The 12,241-nt window shown below is 39.6% G+C and overlaps 1 protein-coding gene across 5 annotated transcripts in view; it reads right to left on the minus strand.

Moving 5' to 3' along the window:
• LOC126284062 (RNA-binding protein 26) overlaps positions 1–12,241 on the minus strand; it is a 223,834-nt gene that overhangs the window by 183,812 nt on the left and 27,781 nt on the right. For all 5 annotated transcript variants that reach the window (XM_049982659.1, XM_049982655.1, XM_049982656.1 and 2 more), the window contains exon 4: positions 4,402–4,497. In XM_049982659.1, coding sequence (XP_049838616.1) covers positions 4,402–4,497 — 96 coding nt within the window. The remainder of the gene's footprint in view (positions 1–4,401; positions 4,498–12,241) is intronic.

The following is a 12,241-nucleotide window of genomic DNA, read 5'->3' on the forward strand; positions in this document are numbered from 1 at the left end:
AATACTAATCCTTTTAATTTCAACACTAATCCTCAGAATTTCTCCTTCCACTCTGCCTTCTGAACAATAGTCCAGTGTCTTAATCATTACACCACTTTGCTTGGTATATTGGGCAGTGAGTTAACGAGCACTGCACTCTCATTTAAATATACGGCCAAAGAGTCAGCCTACAGGAATTGTGAAAAGAACCCTGTCGTCCAGGATGGCATGCCACAAAGGGCGCAGATTCACCATGTGATGGGGAAACTCACAGGTGTCTATTCTCTATTGAGGCCCAGGTGCCGTAGTGTTCAAGTGAGATGACAAGAACCCACATCATAGGGAAACCCAGTAGAAGGCTTTTATGGACAAGGAGGCTTAGCAGTGTTAAATATGGTGGACCTAAGATCGGCCATAAAGGGAAACATTTATGAAAACTAGTTAATTCTGCAGTAATGCAAGGAATCAAACCACAGCAATTTCAATCTGCCATCCTCCATAAATTTTCCATGGTGATCCCAATAAAACTTGAATACTGATCATATCTATAATAGTTTAGGATTTACTGTTAAAGTGAAAGTAACACATTTTGTAACAAAGACCTGAAGCTAAATTCTGAATGCTTTGGTCAATGTTAACGATTGACATTTCATATAGAAGTGCATCATTAAAATGACAAATGTTGTGACTATCAACTCTGTAACTTCATTTGTTTAGAAGATATAGTAAATTTAAATTATCAAGTTTTTCAGTAAGCATCAGATCATCATTTCCTCCACCGAAAACCCATGGAACGATGACAGCATGACACCTTATTGGATCATTAGGTAATAGAATACTTGTTACATTTAGTGCATAATAGTTACTTTTGTTCTGTATTCATTTATCAGAAAGCACATTGGTGCAAGGCTACTGGCTGTGACACTCACACGAGTGTAGGAGTAACTCTATAAATACAACCACTTTTGCTATTAGTTTGCTTTCTGAATAAACATTATTATAACAAAATCACAACTGTGTGACCTACATCATTTATGGGTTGTCAATTTAGTTCCCAATATCATTATTACTGTTATGTGTACTGCGAACGGCTGAAAGCAAGGGGAAACTACGGCCGTAATTTTTCCCGAGGGCATGCAGCTTTACTGTATGATTAAATGATGATGGCGTCCTCTTGAGTAAAATACTCCGGAGGTAAAATAGTCCCCCATTCGGATCTCCAGGCGGGGATTACTCAAGAGGATGTCGTTATCAGGAGAAAGAAAACTGGCGTTCTACGGATCGGAGCATGGAATGTCAGATCCCTTAATCGGGCAGGTAAGTTGGAAAATTTAAAAAGGGAAATGGATAGGTTAAAGTTAGATATAGTAAGAATTAGTTAAGTTCGGTGGCAGGAGGAACAAGACTTCTGGTCAGGTGACTACAGGGTTATAAACACAAAATCAAATAGGGGTAATGCAGGACTAGGTTTAATAATGAATAGGAAAATAGGAATGCGGGTAAGCTATTCCAAACAGCGTAGTGAACGCTTTATTGTGCCCAAGATACTACAATAGTACAAATTTATATGCCATCTAGCTCTGCAGATGACGAAGAAATTGAAGAAATGTATGATGAAATAAAAGAAATTATTCAGGTAGTGAAGGGTGATGAAAATTTAATAGTCATGGGTGACTGGAATTAGGTAGTAGGAAAAGGGAGAGAAGGAAATGTAGTAGGTGAATATGGATTAGGGGAGAGAAATGAAAGAGGAAGCTGCCTCGTAGAATTTTGCACAGAGCACAACTTAATCATAGCTAACACTTGGTTTAAGAATCATGAAAGAAGGTTGTATACATGGAAGAACCCTGGAGATACCAAAAGGTATCAGATAGATTACATAATGGTAAGACAGAGATTTAGGAATCAGGTTTTAAATTGTAAGACATTTCCAGGGGCAGATGTGGACTCTGACCACAATCTATTGGTTATGACCTGTAGATTAAAACTGCAGAAACTGCAAAAAGGTGGGAATTTAAGGAGATGGGACCTGGATAAACTGAAAGAACCAGAGGTTGTACAGAGTTTCAGGGAAAGCATAAGGGAACAATTGACAGTAATGGGGGAAAGAAATACAGTAGAAGAAGAATGGGTAGTTTTGAGGGATGAAGTAGTGAAGGCAGCGGAGGATCAAGTAGGTAAAAAGACGAGGGCTAGTAGAAATCCTTGGGTAACAGAAGAAATATTAAATTTAATTGATGAAAGGAGAAAATATAAAACTTCAGTAAATGAAGCAGCCAAAAGGAATACAAACGTCTCAAAAATGAGATCGACAGGAAGTGCAAAATGGCTAAGCAGGGATGGCTAGAGGACAAATGTAAGGACGTAGAGGATTATCTCACTAGGGGTAAGATAGATACTGCCTACAGGAAAATTAAAGGGACCTTTGGAGATAAGAGAACCACTTGTATGAACATCAAGAGCTCAGATGGAAACCCAGTTCTAAGCAAAGAAGGGAAAGCAGAAAGGTGGAAGGAGTATATAGAGGGTCTATACAAGGGTGATGTACTTGAGGACAATATTATGGAAATGGAGGAGGATGTGGATGAGGATGAGATGGGAGATATGATAATGCGTGAAGAGTTTGACAGAGCATTGAGAAACCTGAGTCGAAACAAGGCCCCCGGAGTAGACAACATTCCATTGAAACTACTGATGGCCTTGGGAGAACCAGTCCTGAAAAAACTCTACCATCTGGTGAGCAAGATGTATGAAACAGGCGAAATACCCTCAGACTTCAAGAAGAATATAATAATTCCAATCCCAAAGAAAGCAGGTGTTGACAGATGTGAAAATTACTGAACAATCAGTCTAATAAGCCACAGCTGCAAAATACTAACACGAATTCTTTACAGACGAATGGAAAAACTAGTAGAAGCCGACCCTGGGGAAGATCAGTTTGGATTCCGTAGAAATACTGGAACATGTGAGGCAATACTGATCTTACGACTTATCTTACAAGACAGATTAAGGAAAGGCAAACCTACGTTTCTAGCATTTGTAAATTTGGAGAAATCTTTTGACAATGTTGACTGGAATACTCTCTTTCAAATTCTAAAGGTGGCAAAGGTAAAATATAGGGAGCGAAAGGCTATTTACAATTTGTACAGAAACCAGATGGCAGTTATAAGAGTCGAGGGACATGAAAGGGAAGCAGTTATTCGGAAGGGAGTAAGACAGGGTAGTAGCCTCTCCCCGATGTTATTCAATCTGTATATTGAGCAAGCAGTAAAGGAAACAAAAGAAAAATTCGGAGTAGGTATTAAAATCCAGGGAGAAGAAATAAAAACTTTGAGGTTCGCCAATGACATTGTAATTCTGTCAGAGACAGCAAAGGACAAGAAAGAGCAGTTGAACGGAATGGACAGTGTCTTGAAAGGAGGGTATAAGATGAACATCAACAAAAGCAAAACGAGGATAATGGAATGTAGTCAAATTAAGTCGGGTGATGCTGAGGGAATTAGATTAGGAAATGAGACACTTAAAGTAGTAAAGGAGTTTTGCTATTTGGGGAGCACAATAACTGATGATGGTCGAAGTAGAGAAGATATAAAATGTAGACTCGGAATGACAAGGAAAGCATTCCTGAAGAAGAGAAATTTGTTAACATCGAGTAAAGATTTAAGTGTCAGGAAGTCATTTCTGAAAGTATTTGTGTGGAGTGTAGCCATGTATGGAAGTGAAACATGGACGATAAATAGTTTGGACCAGAAGAGAATAGAAGCTTTCGAAATATGGTGCTACAGAAGAATGCTGAAGATTAGATGGGTAGATCACATAACTAACGAGGAGGTATTGAATAGGATTGGGGAGAAGAGAAGTTTGTGGCACAACTTGATGAGAAGAAGGGATCGGTTGGTAGGACAAGTTCTGAGTCATCAAGGGATCACCAATTTAGTATTGGAGGGCAGCGTGGAGGGTAAAAATCATAGAGGGAGACCAAGAGATGAATACACTAAGCAGATTCAGAAGGATGTAGGTTGCAGTAGGTACTGGGAGATGAAGAGGCTTGCACAGGGTAGAGTGGCATGGAGAGCTGCATCAAACCAGTCTGAAGACTGAAGACCACAACAACAACAACATGTGTTATGTTAACTTTGTGTTTTGCAAACTTGCCATCAGCCAGACAATTTAACCAACGGGTCACAAGTGTCTAATTTAGGATGGCCAATGCGACATGTGCAGTTCAACCCCTAGACGAGTTTGAGCCAAGACATTTCAATCAAGAGGAACCACATGTGAGCCCAAACATCTTTGGGATGTTATCTCTCACTCCATATACAGAAATTAAGAAATAATGGACTTTCAGAAGTATTTTTAAAAATTATGCCTTTAGAGTGTAGATGTCTTTTAAATATAACAAGCATTGTGTTCTTTACTCACAGAGTCAGATTTTCGGTGGACTGGTCTCGACGAGCTGTCAGCCTCACGGCGCTGGAGGGAAACTGCCACAATACCGTTAGTCTGAGCTGCTGTTACCTGTTTAGACAGCAGAATATGAACATCTAAACCAATTCCTGGCATGTAACAGATTAAGTAAATTATGTTACGGAAAAGAATTGTAGAGGAAAACTCTAAATGAAAAATTGGAATTAAGGAACTATTATAGCCAACATAACAAATTAAAAATATGCCCAGAAATAAGACACGTAAAAACTCTAAATGACAAAGGAAAGTAATGTGAAACCACATAATATTATCATTCATTATATACTATAAATACATACATTTTAAATGCAGGTAAAAAAGGGTATGACGTTTACCATACACACTATTGTGGGTAAAAATGTGGTAAGCTAACAATACTTCAGAAAGTCCCACATTGAGATGAAATTTCAATGTCCTGTGTCTCATGGGCCAGAAAGGTCAGCACAAAACAAAAGAATGAAGTTTTCAGCTAACTGAACCCAGGCAAGGAGCATATCTTTGGTGGAACATCAGCACCATTTAAAACTGGCTTCCGTCATGGTTATAACAATATGCGATACATGTAGGGCTGTGCCCCTGCATATTCACTAATGACACTTGTGGATATGTTTCACAAGCCAGGTACAGCCTCTGTCTCACCACGGAGGTTGTTTGTCAACAGAAGAGTCGCTGAGCCATTTACCATCAAGCCTCCTGCAGCTGCCACAGCTCTGGGCATACAAGGCCCATCACTATAGGGTGTGTATGTCACAGTAAACAGCAATGCAGTAGCAGGCACCTATTGGCATCAGCATGGTCACATATTCACCTGACTTCGCATGTGTAGCCTTCTGCACTCCAACCCTCAAGGGCCCATTATGCTCCAGGCTCCAACCAACAGCCACTACGTCTCCGATAAAGACCCAATGCTTGCTGCTGCCCACCGAGGTGTTATCTCCCCTTCACTGTGTGACCCGTATGACGCTGCATTTGTGTCAGCTGCTCCTGACGGCACTGCTTTACCCTATCTGCTCATCATGGGAGCTCATCACCTCACAGGACAGTGTCATACCGACACCTTGCTGCTCATCAATGGAATGCCTACGTTCTCCCAGTCTCATGGGACTGTGTCGTTATTTATCCTTTCTGTCCCATGCCACTTCAATATCTGACTTCTTTCTAATAGGCATCTAATATGTCCTATCTAGGGTCAACATATCTGCCATCAAGATGTATAAACATTCATTCTCAGAAACTGTACGTAGTCAAGTTAATAACTATTTGTTACTGCAATATGTGCATCTCAATACTGCCAATCAAACCACGCGGTTAAGGACACTAAAATGGTGATTAAGGTAATGGTTTTGTGTGGTTTTTTTAGTGCACTTACCTCATCTGCCACACTAAAATGACAATGAGAGCAACTGGTTTCCCAATGCACTACTCTTCACTCATCAGCCATACATAAAATGGCAAAAATGATGATTCTTGTTTGTGTTAAAGTGCATTTTGAAGTTGTCTCCTCGCCTCTCAACTGCCATGTCAACAAGGCTGTTCTTTATGTGGGGGTTTAGTGTTTCTCATTGTGTTTTAGTTCCTTTTTATAGAGCAGGGTTTCAATTTCAAAATTGTTTGTGTGTTTTTCAACCTATTGGATTTTCCTTTGTGTACTAGTTTGTTTTGATGGGGCAGCATATTCATGCATATTGTGTTGTCACAGTCAATCTGCAGTGGTTGGGTTGAGTTGTTTGGAGGAAGAGACCAAACTGCGAGGTCATCGGTTTAGGGAAGGACGGGGAAGTCGGCCATGCCCTTTCAAAGGGACCATCCCGGCATTTGCCTGGAGCAATTTAGGGAAATCACAGAAAACCTAAATCAGGATGGCTGGACGTAAATGAAAGTCCAGTGTGCTAACCACTGTGCCAACTCGCTCAGTAATCTGCAGTGGTACTTATTCTTGATTACGTGTTCATTTAGTAAATGGTGGTATTCATTCTGCAAATGGTGTTGCAATTTCTCAATTGTTGCAAGTTTGTGAAATTCAATTTTGGTAGTTGTCCTATTTTTTGCATAGTTTGGGTGGTTTCTATGTAAGCGTGAATCCTCTTATTTGATGCTGTTTGCCTCCATTGTTTTCTGTGGTTACAAGGTGAACTTTTTATACTTCTGTTGATTCAGATTCCGCTTTGCTGGCAGTGCATTTTCAAGCAAGGTTTGAATGGCCTTTTGAATTACCATGTGTGGCCAAACATTGGAACTGTCTTTGATTCAAATCTTTCAGTTATAGGGTCAGCAAATCTGAAACTGTTGCAGAGAGTAACTCAGTTCAATCAGGTTTTGGCTACGAAGGCCATATCTCAGCAAGTTTCTCTTGCATCTGCACTGAATTTTTGGATGTCCAATGGTGAGGCAGGAGAGTGGGCCGCGTAATGTTGACAGTTGGAGATGTACTTTACTGCATATGGAATCAAGGTACACAGCACAGTGCTCACTTTATTCAGAAATCTTCAGTTTGGACTGTCAGTTTTTTTCCAGTCTCTCATCGGCACAAAGTAGACTATGACTTACTAGCAAACGGTTAGGTATGCATTTTTGTACTGACAGTCATGTCCAGTCATGCTGAGTGTGCACCGATTTGTTGGTTAATGACGGACAGTCTCTGACATAGTGTTTCAGTGAGCGGGATCATGAGCAGCGTTCAGAATTGTGTGTTTGGCTCACTGGGCCACTTTCAGTCAATTTGTTTGCTATGTTGCCATATCATGTGGCATTCCGTTTCACATTCACGAAGTTCTATGGCAGTGTCCTCTCCAATCTCTGGATGAGATGCCGGACCTACTGGAACGGCAGGCCATCTCCTGTTGAGAACAATGTCAACCTTCTTGTCAGTCCAGCCGTCACAAGTCCTGTAACGATGGCCCTCTTTGTGTCGACATACCTGTTGATGCCAATGGCAGCTATCTGTCAGTGCATTGGTCGCCAGCCCTTTCAATGGCATCACAGCCATCCCTGAGGCTGGCCCAGCCATTCTACATGTTGCTGCTGTGTGTGACCATGTTGCCACTTCTGGCCCCGCTTGGGCTGGACATCATTAAAAGAAAGGCTTTTTCGTTGCGACAGAATTCTCCTCAGAATGTGAAAATATTTTGTTGACACCAACGTACATAGGGAGAAACAATAAATAAGGGAAATCGCAGCTCTTACGGAAAGATATAGGTGTCCGTTCTTTCTGCACGCTATACAAGACTGGAATAATAGAGAATTGTGAAGGTGGTTCGACGAACCCACTGCCAGGCACTTAAATGTGCTTCGCAGAGTATCCATGTAGATGTAGAGGTTTCTATGGAGCCATCATGGGAGAAGTGGAGATTAACGTCCAGAAAAGAGGCACGACAAATTGAAGCAGCCCAGGTGAAAGGGAGAGAAACTGGATTAACACTGTGCAGGAAAGAGAGAAGGTGTGTGCGTGGGTGTGTGTCAGCGCTGTAAAACAATATTCAGTCATTGGCAAGTTATCAGCACCTGTTGCCTAGTACACAGGAGCAAGGCTAAAATAAAAGTTTCCCCAGTCTATGGATGTAATTAAGTTCGAACTGTTATCGCAGTTGCGAAAAAACTTCGCCACAGCTATATTATAGACCATGAGATGAGTAATTTGTTATGTAAGTCACACAGGCAGATGGCAATGTTGCTCGACATGGCTTACCACATCCCACTGCCTGTGGCAACTACTTTCAATCTGCAGTGGCAGGAGCAAAGCCACTCGCCAAGCCCAGTTGCTACTAACCATATTCTCTAGTGGCACAAACTAAAGCCTCAACAATATTAAAATCATATTTGTAAGCATAAATTTATTTAAAGCTGCTACTTCTCATATGTAAATTCAAAAAAATGAAAAGAGCTATTTAGTATCTAATGTACTCAAATACAATATAGTTACTTCTTATACTTCACAATAGAAATGAAAAGTATTTTCACAAACCACTGCACATTCCCAATTTTCTGTGGTTCAATATTAGAATTATGAATTAGTTCAACAGTGAGTAACAGAATAATTTATTATTATATTAACAGATAGAACCTGAAGAAAGTACCTACAATGTGATGATACATCAATGGGATGCTCCCTTCTTGTTTTTCCTGATGTGTTGTTATGCTAATGGGAAAACAGCCCTCACATTACTGTCAGTATCTGTTTTAAAATACTTTTCTTCAGCACTGTTAGTTCTATCACTACACCCTCCAGATGTACAATTAAAGTTCCAAAGTTTTCTTCTACAATGGCTTCATTTTTTGACTGCCTCTCTGATGACACTTGCAGCGCTGTTCACACTTTTCATTCAGGTCTCGCCTGTCACTTGATAAAGCAGCTGCCACAACGAGATTTACAACTTCAGAGATGGTGAATTTCTTGTTGTTTGCAGCAGCATAATTTCTTATTGCACCTGTATCCCTTCAATGGTATTGAAAAGACAATGGTATGGAGAAGCTGAACAATTTATTGCTGTGCCTTTTAGCAATCTTGTCAACTACCAATGTTGGAAATTGTGGCCCCTTTTGTGCAACAATTTTGAGCAATTCAGCCTTTTTCAAACCTTCTACAAGTAGCTGTCTTATTGTGAACTACGGAATGATACGGGGCACTATCCATAATCATCACCGATAGACCTTGGTAATTACCTGTCTTTTTGCACAAAACCATCTGACATACCTGTATGTAAAATAAATTTGCTTCCTTTAAAAATTATCATCTTTCTACAGTGACATGAGCACCTTAGATAGTGTGGGATGTTTCCTTTTCTTATAATAGCTATGTATATGGTGACTAATAGCATCTTTCTTGAGATCATCGAAAGCTGTCCAATTGCTTCTTTCCCGGACACTCCTTTCCTGGTGTTTGCAGCCTTATTGTGCCACTCTGTCCAACATATTATGTACTGTTTTTTCCCATATCATTGTAATAGTGTTCTTGCTTACTTTCTGTTTTATTGCAGTCATCTTAACAAACTGAACACCAGAAAATAAGGGCTCACCTTTTTCCTTTTCGTTCTCAAAGTAATCCTTCACTTAACACACAAATTCACATGCCTGGCTGTGTAGCACATTTTTCTTTCTTCCTGTTCACTTCACTTCAAGTGTTGGGTTGTGACTACTTAACACACTGGACACTGATTGAAATGAAACAAAAGAGAATGAACACTAAAAACAACAAAAATATAATTATGTATGAACTGAACAAGCAACGAAATGACCCCACCGGTTGCACGAGACACTCACTGGTACATTTCAGACACATGTACATGTTACCCGCTTGAGTGCAGTCTTCCACTGGCTGGCTACATGCAATAGCTAGGCAATGGAATCACATTACTTGGCTATAAGTATCACAGACTCAACCCCCAGATTATAATCTAATGAGTGGTTTCCAATATTTTTAATGTTTATGTTTTCTTTTTTTCTGTCTGTGATTCTTTATTAATGCAGTCAAACCACTTTATACAGGGTGTCCCATTTATCTTGACCACCCCAAATAACTGTTTGTCCAGATGCAAATTACGAAATGTTTCAAGCAAATGTTCTTTAACCGTCAGGGGGACATCAATCAGCATGAATGACTTTGCTGTAGCTTTGTTTTTTATAAAGATATAAACAGTGGTATGACTTCTTTAAATGGCGCACTATAGTTTTCATTCCGTAATTCATTTCTCTCCTAAAGACCTATTCAAAAACGTATCACAGTGTGCCATTCACTGAAACACAGTGTTGTTAATTACATAACACAACACTGGTGTTGACGGTCCCAATGCTTAGTGTAGGTACTCGGGGTAATGGAACACATCCATGTGGTGACGTTGATAGAGGACAAATGTTAACGTAAGTAGAATGCACAAGCATCATTCAGTCAACCATAATCAGTTCAAGAGTTGTATGAGTACAATGTACACCAACAAAGAGAAGGTAGAAATTCTACTCACCTATGGGGAATGTAAGTGAGCAGAACAGTAATTGCAATACTGTTTTTTTTATGTACGGGTACATTTAGTACAGTAGTTTAGTCCTTTTAAATACTACTGTGTAACACATATAGCACCTTACAGGATTCAGGCAAGTTCATACAAGGCAGGGAGGCTTATTAATGCGAACAGGATACAGAGCTTTAAGTGCAGCCTAGAAGAGGTAGAATGGGATGAAGTATACAGAGAAAATGATGCTGATGCCAAATTCAATTTATTCCACCGTAAATTTGTCTCAACATTTGAGGGTTGCTTTCCTGAAACGTTATCCAAAAAAGCCATTACAAAGTCAAGTAAACCATGGATTACTAAGGGAATTAAGATATCGAGTAAGAGGAAGAGGGAAATATATGGACAGGCCAAAATAAGTCAGGATCTGACGTTAGTTGCTTACTACAAAAGATATTGTAATATTTTAAGGAAAGTCATTAAGAAGTCAAGAAGCTTATGTGTTCTGACATAAATTAATAATGTGGATAATAAGATTAAAACTATATGGAATATTGTCAAATGGGAGACGGGGCAGCCTGACAGTGAAAAGCATACCATAGCAATAAAGCTAAATGATGATGATGTGAGTGATAATTCACAAGTTGCGAGTATTTTTAACAATCACTTTCTGAATGTAGCAGCAAAAATAGTGTTAAAGGGTTCAGTTGGGGAAAAATAGGTCATTCCCCAGGACTTTAGGCCTTTAGAAGTAGCACCAACATCCTCCACTGAAATTAAGGGAATTAGAAACATACTGGAAAACAAGAGCTCATGTGGTGTCGATGGAGTTTGTAACAGAATTGTGAAGTGTTGTTCTAATTTAATAAGCGGAGTCCTTAGCGATATATGTAATGCTTCACTGGCACAGGGAATTTTTCAAGACAGATTGAAATACGCAATTGTCAAACCTCTTCATAAGAAAGGGGGCAAGAATGACTTAAATAATTACAGACCAATCTCATTGCTGACTTCATTTTCTAAAACATTCAGAAAAGTTATGTACTCAAGAGTAGCCTCACATTTAAGTGAAAATAATTTACTCAGCATGTCACAGTTCGGATTCCGGAAGGGTTACTCAACTGAGAATGATATCTACACATTTACCCATCAAATAGTACAAGCCCTAAATAACAAATTATCGCCAGTTGGTATTTTTAGTGATCTCTCCAAGGCATTTGATTGTGTGGATCACATCACACTCTTAGAAAACCTCAGGTTTTATGGAATTGAAGGCTATAGACACAGCTGGTTTGAATCATACTTAATGAACAGAAAGCAAAAAGTTGTGCTGAACAGCACAAATAATATTGGGAGGGTGTTAAATTCTAGTGAATGGGGAGTTATCACAAAGGGAGTCCAACAGGGTTCAATTTTAGGTCCTCTGCTGTTCCTTACTCATGTGAATGCCCTCCCACTTAACGCTCAAGCAAGCGGAACTAGTACTTTTCCCATATGACAAGTATTATAATAAATCCCATTCCAGAAAATGCAGCTGAAGATATTGTTAAGGATGTCTTTCAAAGAATTATTAAGTGGTTCTCTGAAAATGGACTCTCCCTTCTTAATTTTGAAAGAAACTCACTATATCCAGTTCTGTACACCGAATAGAATCATACCGACAATTGATGTAGCATATGAACAGGGCTCAGTTAACAGGGTAGATTTCTTCAAATTTTTGGGTGTTCACATTGATGACAACTTGAACTAGAAGAAGCATATTACTGAGCTTGCTCAAAAAGGAGTACATTATTCAGCAACAAAAATCTTTGTTCATTTGCCCAACAACATAAAGTGTCTGGCAGGTAGCAGAC

Source organism: Schistocerca gregaria, chromosome 8 (assembly GCF_023897955.1).
Source record: "Schistocerca gregaria isolate iqSchGreg1 chromosome 8, iqSchGreg1.2, whole genome shotgun sequence".
NCBI lineage: Eukaryota > Metazoa > Arthropoda > Insecta > Orthoptera > Acrididae > Schistocerca > Schistocerca gregaria.